Genomic DNA, 19,810 nt, shown 5'->3' with positions numbered 1-19,810 from the left:
AGTGGATTCTAACGTAAACACGTCTGATTGGCCACTGCATTCAAGGAATCAACAGATACGTTTGTGATTGGCTGCACTGCTCAATGCTGCAAAAACACATTGTAAATAGAAACCTTTGACGTTCTCAAGAGCACAAACACCCAATCTCTTTCGCCAATACGCTATTATTACAGAGAAAACTGATTCTAGACCCGCAGTTATGGGCAGCTTTTCCCAGCAATCAGTGGTTCGAGTGAGAAAATTATGCTGGTCTCAAGTCCGTGGCCAGGGTAAGGCTAAGCCTTGTCCAGCCTTACAAACACTCTGACTATGCCCCAAACAACACTATATCTTTCAAAGATCTGACCATGCAACCTTTGCCGTGATTATTTCTTCCTAAAAATCAGTAATTATTAATAACTCCATCTAGTCTGCATCAACAGCTATGAAAATGGTTCAGTTCCTGAAGCTTGAGCTTATTAGAGCTGAAAAGAGATTAAATTAATCTTCTATTCAATAAAATTTCTACAACTTTATATCTCAATCAAGGGCAGAATCGTTGTTTCATAATATTCCATTCCTGTGTTTATTTGACTGCTCAGGAATGAAGAATTATCTGTATTTCTTGCTCAGGTAACATTTTTCATTGAACGCTAGTATAAATATAGATGAGAATTGGGTCTCTCAGTGGCGGCTAATTTTCTCCCAGTTACACTGGAGCCACAGTCAATATTTCTCCGTCTAGGGTCATTAAGCCTTGTGGATTAATTCATCTTTCAGAGGCAAAACTGCAAGAACTTCAAAAACCAGCCAGTTTTGTGGTGCGTCATATATATGCATTCACATAAACTAAGATCGTTATCTTATTCCTGTGAGCTCAATTTCTGAAAATAATAATCAGATGGAAAGCATTTTGGTTATATAAAGAGTGTGAAACTAATGCTTTCTGACTGCCAAAGTTCATTCCTACTGGAATTATCAGTTCTCAAACTTTACCTGATGCCATTTGTCCAAAAAAACAAATCAACTTAAAGGTGACATGAATAAATCAAATGAACTCCCAAAGTGGTTAGCCACTTTCCATTAGTTTTCTAAGCTTTTTTACTGTATTTTTTTCTCTCCGAACTTTGGCAAAAATGACACCTCTTGCATTTTTACAGAAGTTGGAACAAATCAAAGCTGTTGCATTTTCCATATCTGCAGAATTGGAGGGTCTCCCATTCAAAACCTCAACACATCCTTTGCCTTTTACATGTCTGACTATTAAACATGTAGGCAAATATTCATCATGCTTTCAGCTACCAATAAAAGAGTTGATTTTTTTAATTACCCATCAGCATAGAAAAAGTAGAAAACATCCACAGATTGCATCATGCTTTATGTCTTCCAGCATCACAAACTCCAGCAAGCATCTTGTGATGGCTGAAAACAAATCATTGGCATTTTCTAAAATGGCAAGCAATAAATCCAGACCTACATCCCATTGAATACAAATGAAGAGACCCGAAAACAGCAGTCAAAAGGTAGAAGCCTTTAAATCTGGAGCATTTTGCAGAAGAAGAATGAAGAAACTGCTAGAACAGAGATGTATGAATCTCTTGGGTGTCCGTTGGAAGTGTTTAAAAGCAGTTATAGACCAAAGGCAGAGCCATCAAACATTAAATCTAGAGTGTCAATAATACTGTCCAGACCACTATTAGTGTGTTCACTGCACCAAGGAAATACATGTGTTAATGAAATACTGGAAAAATATGCCAATATTTTTGGCCATGAGGGTGCAAGGATGATTCCCTGTACAACAGCTCAGGGTTAAAAGCCTTGTTTAATGGTATGAGATGATAGTTCGTGAATCACTCCTCCTGGGTCTTAAAAGCTAGATCTTTAACCACTAAACTACACCACCATCAGATATACTCCTCCTCATTATGGGTAATTGAAAGAGATACGATGATGGCTAAGCAATCATGCAGACAGGTCTAAATATGCCTGGGACCGTTTCTACCTGTTCCACTGTCAATTTCCATCGCAGCTGATCATGGACATTTATGACAGAGCTGGGCAATTATTGCTGGAATACTGCTGAAGTGGATCAGTGAGTGACAAATGGGTCTGTTACACAGTCTTGGATCACTCTTTTGATTATTTAACGAATCCATGCTCTAATGCCAAGTGCCAAATTGACATATTTACAATCTGTAAACGTATACAATTTACAACCGTTCTGTAATATCCCTCAACACTCCAAACTTTAATTATCAAGGAGTATAAGGGAATAAAAGTCACCTGACCAACCTTTACAGAACATCTGTGAATTACAATCTTCATCTGCTTTCAAATTAGTTCCTTTTCTCAGGGTACATCCTGTTAATGTCCCAAAGGACGTCTGCTGGTTCTGTAATGCATAATTCCATTAAAGCGGCACTGTTGAACTTTATATGAGATTTCATTCAATAAAATACACGTGCTTAAGAACTAATTTGAAAGCAGAATTTTAATGAGCTCGAGTGGAGCAATAAGCACTACTGCTGCGTCGCTAGAGCAAATGACTGTTTATGTGTATTATAGCTATGAATATGAATTTTTGAAAAGGGGAAACTAAGAAAGTAAGCATTTTCAAAAATTCATATTCACGGCTACTATACACAAAAACAGTAACCTAAATAACTTTAAGGATTTTTTCTGGTCCCAAAATGTATGACAACAAAACCTTTATTAGAATTCAATACTGAATTTCGATATTTTTGTGTATGAAGAAGTTCAAATAAGATTAAAAATAATTTAAAAAGGCAGCTAAAGGGATAATTTACATTAACATTTAAGCACATGCTTATTTAAAATAACCACTTTAAAGAATTATGCAGAAATGTTTCTGTATGTTTAATCATTTCGGCATTTCATAAACTCATATAAAAATTATTTTATATCACTTATTTCACTTAATTTAATTATATAGTATTTCATTTAGTAAAAAAAAAAGATCATTTATCAATTTTGACCGAAACTGAAAATCTAAAAATCTAAGTCTTTTATCTCAAAATATCATTTCACATTAGCAACATAAATCTGCAATATATATATATATATATATATATATACACATATACATACATATACATACATACACACACACACACATTTGGTAACATTTTAGTTTAGGGTCTAATTCTCACTATTAACTAGTTGCTTATTAGCATGCATATTACTAGGATATTGGCTGTTTATTAGTACTTATAAAGCACATATTAATGCCTTATTCTGCATGACTATATTCTACATCCCTTATACCCTATACTTAAACTTATCTACTTTATTAACTATTAAAAAGCAGTAATTAAGAGTTTATTGAAGCAAAAGTCAGTTAATAGTTAATAGTGGGAATTGGACCCTAATCTAAAGTGTGACCATAAAAATTTTATATTATATTTTGTTGCTATTTAGTGTTTAGTTTTTCTTTGGGAGAAGAAAAATAAATCAAATGGGTCTTCAGCACCATTGAAGCCTATATAAGACTAATGCCAAACCAGATAATGTCTCAAAGTCCTAAAATTAAATCTTTCCCTGTTTTTTATTGGCCCAAGCTCCATATTTCAAGACTTTTATCATAGGAGTTTTATTGAGTGCATCAAACCAGCACATATATGTGTGAGAGATATGAGCGGTTTGATAGAAGCAGTGCTCACATTTCAACAGGCGGTCCATCCCGCTGCACATCATTAAATCATGTCATGTATCTGCGGTGGGATGTCGATGAAATTTTAAAAATCACATCCCCATTCGTGTGTGAGCTTTACAGGGACACTGCGGTCAGACTAGTGAAGTGTGTATCAGAATGAACCAGAGTGAGCGGAAACAGACAAGGACGACCCGTCCTCTTGTGAAGATGCTTCTATTTAAGTTGGGAATAAGTGGTGCTAAAACTGGGGATCACTGCAGGGATCACAACTGATTTATCTCTATTTACAATAAGCTAAAGGAAAAAAACAAAACCCAAACAATTTGGGCAACTATTGATTTTTGAATCTTTGCAGTTTGTGGCCTATAGTGGGATTTATCTGTGATTTTATTTAGATACAGAACATGTGTCATATGTTCAGATTTCATTTCATAAAGAAAGAAAATGTACAGAGTATCTAACCCTGCGGAAAAACATCATAAACCAGACTATTGTGGTTTGCTGGTTTTACATGGTCACTGGCCAAACTGGTCTGGTTGTAAAGAGATTTTAGGCACTTTTCAACAAGATGACCAGTTAAACCAGCTAAGACCAAAAAATAACCTTACGCTAGCTTCCCTGCTGACACAAAACAGCAAGATAAATCAGTTTCTTCTTAATCCTCATCTCTATAATCAGTTTCACAAATTCTTTCAACATCAACATCCATCACAATTTTGGTAAACTTATCATAAAGTGTTTTGGATTTGTCTCCTTTACCAATATCAAATTGGCTTTTGAACAAGTAACAGACTTTTTACCCCAAAATACTTAATAAAAACAAGTCTTTAGACCAACTTCCCTGCCGTTAAATCAACTTCCTAATAATCCTCACATCTCCACTGTAAAACAAGTCCAGAAATCGAGCTAAACTAGCATTTATTGTGCAGTTTATGTATCTAAAATACAATCATACATTTATTTGCTGTGGAAAACATTTCATCTCTTTGGTAACAGCGCCATCTTGTGGCCATACTTCTCACATAGCACTAGGTAAATGCTAACTTGTGTGGTAAATTAATGGTACTACGACAAAAAAAAAATACTTTGTGAAAGCCTCATTTAAAAGCACAGAAATCAGATTAATTTACTCCGAAAATATCACAAATTCAAACCAAACAAATGTGTTCCCAAACTGCTAATAACTGGAACATGTTAAAATGTTGGTTACAAACAGTGATCAAAGCAGAAACATATTTTAAATCTGTTAAAAGGAGAAATGATTCAGCGAGTCAGAAGCCAGCGGAGGAATCAAATGAGTTTCGGCGTTGCCTGGCTGCTTCTGTATTCCCCAAACGCAGAGTCTGCTGGGAGACGAGTGCGTCTGTATCAGTAAATAACAGATGCTGTTTTCTTCAAACCCAGGGCCTTGTTCCGCGACTCCCGAATGAGAAAGCAGCACCGAGCACAATCAGGAGAAGGAACAGACCTGTTCTGTCACTCACACACCAAACAACATACTCATGCAACTTCAAGATTTGGAGTTAGTCAAGAAAGGCTTCAAGGATCAGTTCACCCAAAAATGAAAATACTTTACAGTCTTTCTCAACCCGTACGACTTTATTTCTTCCACGAAATACAAAAGGAGATGTTCTAAATAATGTACTGGTCATATTTTTCTATGCAATTACAACGAATTAAGCCTTAAAGCTATAAAAAAAAAAGAAAAAAGGGTAAAAAGTGTTGTTTAACGATAAAACACTAACAGACAATCAGAATCCGCTCGCGCATTTAAAATGGCGGATGACATTGCGAAGAAGTTAATCGTCGAGGTCCAGAAAAAGCCACCACTGTTTGAAAAGTCAAACCCCCTTTTCAAGGTACTTTAACGAAAATGGATATATGGAAAACAATCTGTCATACCCTTAAAATAAGTGGTGAGAAGTATTAATACGAGATCATTATGCCAGGCTAGCAAACTGTGTAAAATAAAATTACCTCAGGTATCCAGCGGTAGTTTCGACAATACTGTCTTACTTCCTTTGAAGTTGCAGTGAAAAAGACTAGGCGTTGTTTTTATTCCGCTATATTGACTTCGTCAGCTGAATTCACTGTTAGATTAGATCGATTGCAGTAGCTATTTACTCGAAATATAGCATGCTGAGGACATCTGCTGTTTAAAGCCGTGTAAAAGCAACAAGAACTGCAAAAACATGTTGTACACATTTTAAAACCGCAGCGCGTGAGCTTAGAATAAACAGGCCGTTATCGTTCGTTGGTGTTGACGCAAATATAGTTACCGTTATAGTTATCGTTCTTGGTGTGAACGGGCATTTAGAAAGCCATACTAAAAATTTCAGTTCACTTAAAATCTTGACATCCACCCTATAGTTCTGCTTGGCACGAGTTGGTGTAAACTCAACATGAAACGGCATTTACAATCCATTTTGCTTGCATAATCTGGCATATTTCTGAGTGCAATGTGATATTCAGATTTTAATAAAAAAAAAAAAAAAAAAACAACAACTTGCTTTTATTCATAAGGAACTCACTGGACTGTGAAAACTTGGGCATTAATACATACTAGATTTTTTTTTTTTAAAAAGGAGGGAAGGACATTGAAAAGTAGAGGATTGTGACATCACAAAAACACTTCTTATTATTTAAAGTAGTAATACTGGCATATTATATGAGGCATAAAACTAAATAAATATAAAAATCATAAAAAAGAATATTAAAAAAAAAAAAAAAAAATACAATTGTGCTCCTTTATGGTAAACAATGATATCTACGAAAAATTTCAGTCAGGATTCAGGCCTTATAGCACAGAAACTGCGCTTGTTAAAATGACAAATTACTTACATCTAGCTTCTGACCAAGGCCACGTTCGACATTATAAATCATAAATACTCTTAGATCGACTACAAAATGACATCAGTATTCAGGGAGAGGCATTCAGGTGGTTTAGATCGTATCAGACAGTCACCGTTTTGTTTATTTAAACAGGGAAAAGATTGAAGATAGCATCAGGAAATTATGGAGTGCCACAAGGATCAGTGTTAGGCCCTCTGCTTTTTTCAATATATGTGCTGCCACTTGTTAATATTATAAAAAAACATGGAATTAATTTCCACTGCTATGCCGATGATACTTAGAGATTTCATCTGGTCGTGATAAAATATATAACTAAGTTATCCAAGTTGACAGTGCGTGTTAAAGATATAAAATATTGGAGGACATTTTAACATTTATCCCCTATTGACTTCCACTGTAAGTGAATCACTGTAAATATGATAATGACTTGAGTGAAAGATGAATCGGAATAATTTTCTGTGGTTCACAAATGTGATCAAGAAAGCTTGTGTTGAAAGCTAAAGATTCCTTTAATGTGCCGCATTCGTGTTTGTGTTGGCAAGTTGTGAAGTCGGGGTATCATTACATTACTGTCTGTGCCAGAACATAACACAACATCATGACAAATGTTCAAGAGGCCCATTCCACAATACTGCTCGAGAAAGAGCTATTGATCAAATTAGGCACTTGTCCATTGAATCAGACAGACCACAGCTGAGCCTCGCCGTATTAATTTCACATAGCGACACAGATGCTGATATGATCTCATCTGAAATGACCATCAGCAGACTATTACATCCACAGCCGGGTTGCATTAACATCCCAGGTTGCATCAGACACAAATTAAACATCATTAGGCGAGAACATAATGGCCAAATGTTCGACCCAGGAGAATTAATCACAATCTAAATTAATTACAGATACTTTCAAAGAGATTTGAATGTTTGCTCACACAATTACTGATTAGATTTTCACACCACAGAAAGTATTAAAGTATTATGAAAAGATACCGGACCAGGAAGTGAAGATTTTAATCAGCCGTACGAAAGGGGACGCATCACTTGGGGAAATCTCGGTTTACACTGAAGTGGTAACAAAACCCTGGAGTGATGATGGAGGTGCCTGAACAGACTGAGATGTGCTATAGATCTCTTACAGCATTATGGGAAACAGAAGCCTTGCGCATAGGAATGTAATACGAGACACAAGGTCACACTGTTAGAAACTGATGGAAAGGCTGTGAGGCCTCATTTGTTAATCAAAAAAAAAATATATAGGAAAAAAATAGAAAAAGGCCAGACTGTGCCCTCCAATCTGATGAAAACCTTCAGAAAGATCTTCTGAAATGTTTTGGGATTTTTCACCGGGTTCGTGACATCAACTGTCTGATAGATGAATTTATTTCCTGATGATGCGAAGACATTTCCTGTGTATTTTTCACTACTGTGTAACAATTTGATGCTATTTTAGGTTCACAATGAAAGGAATCCATCATAATGATCCAGTGATTTATAATGCAACTTTTGAAATATGGCATTAATAAAATAAACACTCTCTGGCAATTTAACATATGGGTAATAAACTGTCAGTGGCAAACCCTGAAACATAGTGTTCAATTTTAAATTAGGACGATCAATCAAGAAGTCTAGAGGAAGCGTTTGACATTGAACCATAACTCCAATTTTACCTTTTATTTTTAAATTCACGATTTAGCCAACATTTAACTGGATTAACAGGTTTTTTTTTTTTTAGCTATCATATTTATTTATACAATACACATGCTGCTTAAATATATAATTATCCAAAATATATAAATAAATATACATTAAATAAATAACTAAATAAAATAAAACAAAAATACATAATAAAAAATTAAATGATGCACATTTTATTTAATGTATGTTCAGATATATATAAATAATTTACAAAAAATGTTAATATATATAAAATATATATTACAAATTATAAAAAATAAATAAAATATAAAAAATATATACTTAAAATGACAATACATATAAAAACAAAATAAATAAAAATAATTATTTCAATGAATCTATCTAAGTATTATATGTATTTATACAAATAAATACACATGCTGCCAAAATATATAATTAAAACAGGAATTATCCAAAATATATAAATAAACGTACATTAAATAAATAAATAAACAAATAAAACACAAAACAAAAACACATAATATATACAAAAAATAAATAATGCACGTTTTATTTAATGTACATGTTTATTCAGAGATTTTATATATATATATATATATATATATATATATACACACACACACACACACACACACACAGTTAAACCAAAAATTATTCAGACATTTTTTATATATTTTTACTAGTGGGTGCAGGACACTATAGTTCATTTATGTAAGTGAGGATAGCAAAATAAAGTAAACTGTGACATATTATACCCAAAAATTACCCAGTAAAATTGATAAAAATTTGGAACCAAAAATCATTCAGACACTTTGACCTCACCATGTTTTGCTTAAGTGTTATTTGATAAAATTAAGATTCATTTTTTCTGATACAGTTTAACTCCGAGATCTTGTCATATTTTATTACCATTTTTTAAAACTATAGTCAATAAACTGTAATAATGAATGAAATGTTCAAGGTGTCTGAATAAATTTTGGTCATCTAACGCTGAAAATAAACTTCTAATAGAGGTACATGATTTCAGTTCAGAAGAAACACATTATGGGTCTAATAAAGGTGGCTTCATGCACTTTGGCTTTCAAGAAGAATTAAAAAGAATATGTCCACTGGAAGCCATTTAAAAGTATAATTTAGTCCAGTAAAAGACCTTAGCCTGGGAAATTAGATGCTTTTGGTTTGCTTTTTCTGTTTAGAGAGATTCAGACTCCTGGCTGGCAGAAACAAGCTCATTAGTGTGGGCAGCTGTTGGGTGTGTGACTAAGATGGAAAGGAAAGGGACTCAGTACATTCTGCTTCTGCTCGCTCCATCTCTCCCTGCAGCACTAAATCAATGCCACATCCATACATTTCATTCCCAAATCACTCCATCTCAGGTCCATCTCATTTCGGCTCACCCCTATGCTACTCAATCGGAACCGCAAAGGCATCTTTACACCTATCTCATGCCATAATACTCCATCTAGTACCCATCATCTTGCTTTCATTTTCAGAGTCACCGCTACAACCCATCATCATAAGATCTGATCAGACATGTCTACATTTCAAAACAAGCTCATGCCAGACCAAATGTTATACTATTTCCATCTGCTTTTGAAAGAGACATCACAGCTTTGCATCACAGGAATGAATTACATTTTAGAATATATTCAAATAGAAAACAGTTATTTTAAATTGTAATAATATTTTCATGATATTACTGTTTTTACTGTATTAATGATCAATAAATGGTGAGACTTCTTTAAAACACATACCACGGAATTAGCTTTGTACACGGGTACATCCCCAACTGTGGCATTGCAATGTTAGCATATCCGAAAGCACTTTAATAACGTGACACTTTTTTGTTGTCCTGCAAGATGACTCTAGTGCCCGAGGAGACCAGAGTATCTAATGCTATTATGAAGCAAAGCATGCCATCCCATTATTAGGCAGCTAGTGTGATGTGGCTGTAAAACAGCTTATGTGTCAGATGCACTGCACAGTCACACTGTTTTCCTTGCAAAATTACCCTGGAGTGACCAGAACGTAAGCCATAATACTCTTTCCACTGTTGCCTTGGGTACGCTAAGTCGGCAGGGAGCTAATATTTTGAGCCACTCTTAACTGACTAGCTCATTTACGCATTATACAAACAAAAGAGTCCTGCTGGGCATGAAAGTTCCCACTGAAGTAAAAGGCATTCACACCAACACATATTGCAATGACGAACCTTATTTTACTACTGCCGGCAGAGCTATTGGAATGCCGAGTAGTTTAGCTAACTATAGCACTAATGAGTTGCTGTTTTTAGCCTAAATATCAATTATTTTCTATACACTCTTCTAAAAATAACACAAGACAATGGCTGAATCAGAAATCGCATACATCTCTATACTATAGTAGGTGAAAAACAGTATGTGACAAAAGCAGTATGTCCGAATTCACTGTACTCATAAAACAGAAGGCCAAAGTACCGGATGACCTACTATTTCCGGCGAGATACTGAAGTGTGAATTCGATGGACACTTTATTATTGCATGAGGCCATGGGAGAGTTTTTGCGAATGGCGGTGAAGAGACACAACTGACGCTGGTAGGTCACATGATAATGACAGCATGGCGAATGTAGTATATCCCGATTACATTCATACTACACACATTAACACTATATACTCCTAGAATATACTTTTTTAGCACTCACAAAGTACTTATTCAAAATAAGTACCTACTCAAGAGATTATGTGATTTCGGAGACAGCCCATGACAGTTATCTGATTTTTATGTTAGCATGACCTTCATAGCCTAGCATAGACAACATGCCACTTCCTTATGACACATTTTTGACAGTTACCATTGTAAAACCATGGTATTCTTCAAAGTAATGTATTTATATACAGTGACTGTGGGTTTTTTAAGTATAAGAAATTGAGTACCATGGTATATATCAAAGTACCACAGCATTACCATCTCTGTACTGCAGTGCTGCCACATTAGTGTGAATAGAATTATATAAAATTATAAATTATTCAAATGTGTAATTTTTTTTTTTTTTAAATTCATATGCCCTCCTAATCTTTAATCAAAATAACTTCCCCTCCCTCTTGCAGCAACATCTCTTCTCTGATGTTTACTGGCATGAGGGCATGTTTACTGTCACTCACATGAGCAACCAATAGCAAACCACAACCATCCAATCAATTCTCAATGGACAAAATCAAGTCCCTCCCTACATTTTTTCTTTTTTGAGAAGCCATTTCACTGAGATGCGTTACAATAGGGAAGAAAAGACTATGGCAACTTCCGTTTCATGCCTACTAGCTGCATGATTAATCGTTAAAAGATCGCAACCTCAATTCAGACACGACACCATCTTATTCCTAAATGACAATGATTCACCTATCTATTTAACCTTTGACAAAATCACACCAGAACATTCAAATCTGCTGATCTAGAGAGAGCAGTTGTCATGTTTAGGTATGAAACAGCTTCCTTTTCAACCACACTGTATTGTTATTTCTGTGTTACATAATTTAAAATGATCACAGAAATACTGGGATAAAAGTGTATAATTAGGATATAAACACTGATGTCGGCAGCGATCAAAATAGAGCAAATCACCTTTTGAAAGTAACTTGGCACTTCAAAAAACAATTGTATCGATTACATTGTTAGGTCACTAGGTGGCGACAAGTGACTGTTACAAAAATGTGTTTGTCATTGAATCATTCAAGAGATTTGTTCAAAAATGCTGTTCATCCAGTAATGAAACATCCAGTATTCATCTGGTATTTACGAGTGAGTCATTGAATCATTCATTCAAACCGATTTTTTTTTTAAATAATTAAATCAAATTAATTAAAGGGGACCTATTATGCCCCTTTTACAAGATGTAATATAAGTCTCCGGTGTCCCCAGAATGTGTCTGAAGTTTCAGCTCATAATACTCCACAGATCATTTATTATAGCTTGTCAAATTTTCCCCTATTTGGGTGAGCAAAAATAAATGAGGGCGGAGCTTTAACAGCTTGCGCTTTGGTTGCTCAACAACAACAAAGCTGGAGAATCTCACACAGCCAAAATGAGGATTGTCAGTAACGGTGTTCAGCCTTACATTGTTCAAACCGGAGTCGACACTGATGGAGAGACTCAGGAAGAAGTTACAACTTTTAGAATGAAACTGGACGTTTCTGAATGGTTAGTGGATAAATTTATGTAGTTGCTGTGGAGTTGATTCAACTCATCGACTAGCATGCGCCGTCAAGTTAATCTTTTGTGCAAATCCAGTGTTGAATTGACCCTCGTTTGTGAAGCAGTCCGGTGTAAAATGATGACACTGCAACAAACTCTACTACAACAACTCTTCCTCTTCTCTAAAGCAGCCCAACATGGCCTCACCCCCCTTGTTGCGTGTTCTCGGGGGCGGGGTTAATGTAAATTTTGGAGTTTGTGATCATCAACCCAGGAAGAAACTCGTTGTAGTCCCTACCAGCCATTTGTTGTAGTCCTTAAAAAGCAATTTCTGTAAAAGAAAATATCTCCCTTTGCATTGGACTTTGAGCGTCATAACTTTGCAGATGTCGTTTATGCTCAAACAGCAACATTACACACTAACTCAAGTTAAAAAAGTGAAATCATAACCAAGGACCCCTTTAAACATTTTTAAATAGATGGCAGCAATTAACATTTTGTCAGAACCTCTAGTAAACTACATGTTATTTTATTAAAGTTGTCTGTTCAGAATTGTGGGAGAATCGTTTGAAACCAAAAAACCAGCTCTAATGCCTATCATGATCATGTTCACACAAGAACGATGGCAAATTACAAGCATACAACACAAATGACAATTTTCCTGATTCCAGTATCATTAATTATGTGAGCGCCGTCATAAAAACATTGAGACAACGTTCTCGTTTGTTGCATTGATTAGGCCGCACCATATACAGATTACTGAAAGACAATCCTGTGGTGAGAAACTGCACACTTCACTGCTAGATGAAAGACATTATGTAGACATGTTGACTGCCAACAAAACAATTAGTCTCAGGTCTGGACAGCAGCTTGAGAGACAATTTCATCATGACACAAGGCTGACTTATACAATCAATGTGGCTGTGCTGGTGTCTCTGTAAAGTAATGGACACCAGCCACTTTACACAAGGCCTCAAATACAAACACTTCTAAAATGATCTGGTGCAGAGACTCTGAAGTAAATGACTTTTTGGGATTGTTTTACACAAACCTTATCAGCTCATCGACTGCTTTATCGATTACTTTTGTTGCATTTTATTTTAGTTTTTTTAGGTAATGAAATGTTCAAACATGTATTACAATTGGTTGCGAGTCGAAAAGTACAAAACAGTGCATTCAGTTTGTTGTGTTCCTGCTTGTTTTTGTGTCCTCGGCTGTATTAATGCATCAATTAAAAGTCGTATCATGAGCTGAAACAACTCAACAGCATTAGCAGCTGACTGATGGATATATTTCTTGCTAATGATCTCTGCCAGACTATCAGACCACCGTGCCTAAGGCTTGGGAAACATATGCACTCGACGAAGGCATTCATGCATATTTAATCAAATCTCTCTAAACTTAGAGCTGACTGAGCAGCTTGAATTACCGATATTCAGCTGAAATCGAAAGTCTAGTGAAAGCAAGGATCTGACAAATCCATCATATCTCCAGTCCCAAAAGCAGAAGCTTTGGATCTTGACGTCAGTGTCATCCTGAACCTGATGTTTATAAAAGCAGAACTTCTTCTGATGGTCCAGCAGCAGTTCTGAGGCTTCTGCTATGATAGATAAGATGAAGATTTGGATATGATGCACAGACACTTGATCAGTGCAAAAGGACAGATTCTTTTTAGAGCAACAGACCCTGTGCACGGCTCCACTTTCATTACTCAAATCAATGGGCCATATCATTGAAATGCAATCCTTTTTTCTCCAGGCTTTGACAGCCATTTGCTGGCGGACTAAGATGTTTTTTAGCACAAGTTCCTTCAACAGAAGAAACGTAAAGGTCACATGAACACACTTTCTAATTACCTAGAAGGTTCACATTTTTGGTGATATTTAAAGCAAGTGGAAAGTGGTATTTCAGAGGTAGCGTTAAAATCGATCGAAATTGATGACCTTGTCTCTTGTTTCAATTAAACAACAATCAAGGTTAGCCTCAAAATTTGGAATAACCCATTTTCTGCTCAGGGGTCTTACTGGTTTGTCTTTATGTGATGATTAGACACCCTCAGGAAATGATTAGGGAAATGATAATATAATAAATAAAATTATTTAAAGGTCAGTCTTAGATTATTTTTTTTTTTAATTTACTGGTATTGGTTACCCATATTGGATAATTATATACATGCACATAATTAAAGATAAATAATACATATTTCCAAACCTAAGGCCATACTATGTTTAGCTATAATGGATAATTCAATATGGTATATATATATATATATATATATATATATTTTTTTATATAAACTTAAAAAAAAATCAATCAAGTGTATTTAGATATTAGAACATTACAATGTTATTTGTATGAAATTATGGATATTAATTTTGAAATTTGCTAAAGAGCAAGATTTTAAACTTTTTAAACTAAAAATACACAATAAAACATCCAATAAAGACCAATTACAATAAACTGGGAAATCTAAAATCTAAAATGAGCCAATAACACTTTGGTTCTGACTCATACAGTATGTGCATCCCTAGAAACTTCCAACGGAACAGTCAAACACCTTATCAAAAGTGGTTCAAATGCCTAAAAACTGTCCATTCAGTGAATCTCTGTCCACCTTTACTCACAGTTGTGAAGTTCTCTGGACCGCAGTCCTTTCCACGATACTTGCAGTCCAGCAGCATTTCATCAATGCTGTGGCTGGTCCTCTGCACAAACTCCAGCATGTTGAAGGTCTTGCTGGGGAAGAACTTGCTGTCGTCCGGTGGCTGTCCCAGGGCAGCCATGAAGTCATCAAAGTCACTTTGCTCCACACCGAGCAATCCCGCCATCCAGAAGAGATCATTGCGGATCATTTTGGAACGTCTGAAGCTGTTGTAGTTGCAGAGAGTGATGGCTGGAAAGTACATGACGGGACTGTCCATTTCATCCAGGATGGTGACATGAGGATAGCTGAGGTAGTCCATCACGGCTCCGGCCACCTGGTAGAGGAAGATGGACAGCGAGGAGAGGAACGCTGCTGCCCAGAGCAGACGTCTAAACGTTACTCCTCCAGGCAGGAAGATGTGGCTCAGCCCATGAAGGGTGCAGTTGGCTCCGAAAACAGTGATGTCTGATGGCCGGGGCTGCTCGTCCTCTTCAGCTGAACCCATTGTAATGGACTAAATGGTGATCTAGCTAGCTAAATTGAACCTCTACGAAGTCTGGATTGTTTCGAGTGAAGGTGGTGCTGTCTAAGCGGGCTCTAGGTCATAACACCCCTGTCCATGTGGGGAGGTTCGGAAACATGAGACGCCCGTTTTGATGCTGACAGCGGTTTCCGTTTTGTGCATTCTTGGAGGGCAAAGAGGGCCAAAGATTGGGTTTCGTTGGGATGAAACTTAGTCCCTTAATAGATAAAGGATGAGTAGAAGCTCATGAGAAACCAAAGAAATTAATCAATAATGAAATCCAATAGCAGGCAAAGGAATGTCAGGTAATTGGTCTATAGGTAATTAGCGATGCTTCCTAACCTAAAGTATTAAACTTCATCTCACAACAGTTGTGCGACAGACATGCATGATACCTCAAATTGAGCAGTTTGTGTTCTGTTGCTTCACAAAAGGAGTGGATGGCAAAATATTACACCAAAGCAAGGAATGAGACCAGAATATCAGGGTGGGATCTTTTGACATAAGCCAGTAAGTAACCACCTAGCAACCACCCAAAACACCTTGGCAACCACATAGCAATGTGCTAAAAAAAAAAAAAAAAAAAAAAATCACACAGAACACATTAGCAACCGTATAACAATGCAACCATCCAGAACACCCTAAAATAGTGATGGCGAGACAACATTACTGATAGACACACACATATTATTTTACACATACATTAATGTACACATACATTATAGTCTGATGTAACAGTGTGTATATATATATAAATGTATATTTTTATATACATTAAAAAAAAAAAAAAAAAAGTAATAAAATATGACAAGAAAAAATTAATCTTAATTGTGTCAGATAACACATGGTCAAAACATGGTCAGGTCAAAGTTTCTGAATAATTTTTGGTTCCAAATTTTTATCAATTTTACTTGTAGTCCACTGTATGAAGAATTTTTGGGTATAATATGTCATCCTCACTTATATAAATGAACTATAGTGTCCTGCACCCACTAGTAAAAAAAATAAAATTATATCTAGTGTCTGAATATTTTTTGGTTTGACTGTGTGTGTGTGTGTGTGTGTATATATATATATATATATATATATATATATATATATATATATATATATATATATATATATATATACACATATACATATACATATATATATATATATATATATATATACACTTTATATATATATTTTTTTTTATTGAACGGATACACATAAAATTGGCAGTTATGAACATGGCCAACCAAATAAGCACTCCATATGCAAATGATTCATAATACTGTGAAGTATCAATCAAAAGCATAAGAGGAAAAAATTTGGCATTGAGGAACCGAGAAAAACAAACACTTTGTTGCACGGCCCAAAATGAACAGATGCGAGCTCAGTGCGTTTATACCTCAGTAGAACATTTACAAATCAATCAATCAATCAATTGCAATTATTGTTATATAAAGAGTCTTTTGTGCTCACCAGAAGAAAGTAAGTCATACAGGTTTGGATTGACATGAGGGTGAGTAAATGACAGAATTTTCATTTTTGGGTGAACTATCTCTTTAAATACTCTTTAAATAATGACTTTAAGCAAGTAAACATTCCAAATTGATTGTTTTAGCACTTAAAAACCCAACAGTGTTTGTTAGATTGTTTAAAGTTTTATTGTTCCCAAATTGCATCTATTCATTTACTTATCTACCTATTGTCTTCTGCCTGCATTGATCGATCTTCCTGGATAGCCAGATACACAAACACACAATTTCACAGGAAAAAAAAAAAAAAAAAAAAAAGGACTAGGAAGAAAACGAATCACTCCGGCCACGTGCGTTCAGCAATTAATCTCCAGCGCGCCGTTCGGTCACTGCAATTCTGAAATCAGTGGAGCACAGCAGACTCTCATAATGCAACCTCCAATCTGAAGCCTTAACACGCCGCTTCCTCCACATCAGCATTTCAGTGTGCAGGGGCCCAAACGAGTCTTCACCCCCTTTCAACATGGAGAGAGCTGCATTCACACGTGTTCAGATTACTGATCTCAGCCTGCACACGCTTTCATATCCCGCGCCCTGTTTCCCAGACATGCAGGAAATGTCAGTGTTAGTATATGAAGACTGCCAAATCCACTTAGCTCCTATAAAAGGGAAGTCTTAAAACGACGGAGTACGGAGGAGCCGTGCAGGACAGAAAATCCATCAGGCAGGGGAACTCGAGAGACAAGGAGCTCAAAATGAGGATGGCTTTAAATTTAAAGCATTAGATTAAATGACATGAACGACAGAATACTGCTATACAAATCAATAAGACTCTAGATGTTAAGTATCATCAAATCCAGTGATTTGCTGCTTTAAAATGTGACATTTGACATAACATATGGATGTTCAATACTGCCTCCTGCTGGTAATTTTCCCTGCTGAGTCAAACATTTCTTTTAATTAGAACACAATTAGTCATCTCCAACAGCATGAACCAGACTTTTCAAACACTGACGACCTGAATTTAAAATGTGGCACACAATTAAAACAGTTAAAATATGCGTGAGCCACACAAAATGTTTGAATATCATTGCATTAGATAAAAAAACATGTAAGCAAGTTGAATCTGCAAAGCACAATGTTGGAACTTTTCTCAGAGAAAAAAAAAAAAAAAAAAAAAACATTTACATGTTTAAAGGGTTAGTTCACCCAAAAATGAAAATTCTGACCCTCATGTCGTTTCACACCCGTAAGACCTTCGTTCATCTTCAGAACACAAATTAAGATATTTTTGATGAACTCCGATGGCTCAGTGAGGCCTCCATTGACAGCAAGATAATTAACACTTTCAGATGCCCAGAAAGGTACTAAAGATTTCAAAACACTGCTTCATGAAGCTTCGAAGCTTTATGAATATTTTTTTTTCAAATCAGTAGTTCGGAGCGCGTATCAAACTGCCAAAGTCATGTGATTTCAGTAAACGAGGCTTCGTTACGTCATAAGTGTTTCGAAATTTCAATGGTTCACCACTGGTGGGTGTGACTTTGGCAGTTTGATACACGCTTCGAACTACTGATTCGAAACAAAAGATCCGTAAAGCTTCAAAGCTTCATGAAGCAGTGTTTTGAAATCGCCCATCACTAGATATTGTTGAATAAAGTCGTTATTTTGTTATTTTTGGCGCACAAAAAGTATCCTCGTCACTTCATAACATTAAGGTTGAACCACTGTAGTCACATGAACTGTTTTAAATATGTCTTTAGTAGCTTTCTGGGCATCTGAAAGTGTTAATTATCTTGCTGGCAATGGAGGCCTCACTGAGCCATCGGATTTTATCAGAAATAATTTGTGTTTCGAAGATTAACGAAGGTCTTACGGGTGTGGAACAACATGAGGGTGAGTAATTAATGACAGAATTTTTATTTTTGGGTGAACTAACCCTTTAATATGTGAATTATGGGCATTTTACACTAACATCATCAATTGTTTTCATAATTTTAAAGCCTAAAAATAGTTTTTGAGAGATGTTTTGCTTGTAACGTGTGCTTATGCTATATTTCAATAAAATAAATGCCACTTTGTTTGACATTTCCAAAGTTCCCAAACTTTTTGAGCATAGTTCATTGTTATGACTTGCTAATGGTTTTTAAAAATAGTTTTGATTTATACTGATTCACTAATGATTCATTCAGAGCGATTAGTGAACTATCTGACCAGTTCATTGAAAGAACTGACACAAAAAATTTGCTCACAAATTGAACATTACTGTGGGTTACAAACAGTTTTTACTCTACTCACAAAAACAACATGGAGCAGATGAAGTATTTTAAAGCAGAGCTAAACTAGAAAAGTTTCACAACAGAACAACATGCTTTTGCCATGAATTTATAAAGTATTTGCTGTTGAATCATTCATTCAAAGAGGCTGATTCATCCAGTAATGAGTCATTGATTAATTGGCATGACTTTTCCCATAATTTTGAAATAAACACACATACTATGTTGAAATATCCAGTTTTTGTGGCAATGGGAACCCTGTATTTTATGTAATACAATCTAATTTATGTGCATCATTTTAAGGTGCAAAATATTTTTTTGGAGGCAATGCACATTACCATTCAAAACTTTGGCACATGATCCTTCAGAAATCATTCGAATATGCTTATTTGCTGAAAACAGTTGTGCTGCTTAATATTTTTGTGAAAACTGTAATAAGAACAGGATTCTTCGATGAATAGAAAGTTCTTTCAAAAGTGAAAAATGAATAGAAGTTCTTTCAAAAGTTCTTTAGAAGCATTTTAAATGTCTTTACTGTCACTTTTCATCACTGTAATGCGTCCCTGCTGAATGAA

General features: G+C 35.5%; 2 protein-coding genes across 3 annotated transcripts in view; both read right to left on the bottom strand.

The window, feature by feature from the left end:
- The window catches only part of LOC127506258 (acid-sensing ion channel 1C), a 225,187-nt gene that overhangs the window by 150,585 nt on the left and 54,792 nt on the right, over window positions 1-19,810 (bottom strand). The window lies entirely within an intron of this gene.
- Window positions 14,867-16,518, bottom strand: LOC127506262 (acid-sensing ion channel 3-like). Its single transcript, XM_051882562.1, has one exon. It carries the CDS (start codon window positions 15,476-15,478, stop codon window positions 14,891-14,893), a length of 588 nt encoding a protein of 195 aa, XP_051738522.1. The 5' UTR covers window positions 15,479-16,518; the 3' UTR covers window positions 14,867-14,890.

This window comes from Ctenopharyngodon idella, chromosome 23, assembly GCF_019924925.1.
Source record: "Ctenopharyngodon idella isolate HZGC_01 chromosome 23, HZGC01, whole genome shotgun sequence".
NCBI classification, from domain to species: domain Eukaryota; kingdom Metazoa; phylum Chordata; class Actinopteri; order Cypriniformes; family Xenocyprididae; genus Ctenopharyngodon; species Ctenopharyngodon idella.
Note: the sequence above shows the minus strand (reverse complement) of the source record. Positions and strands in the feature narration are given on the sequence as shown.

Coding starts and splice junctions, on each gene's coding strand:
- LOC127506262 (XM_051882562.1), bottom strand. CDS start 15,478: ATGGGTTCAGCTGAAGAGGACGAGCAGCCCCGGCCATCAGACATCACT.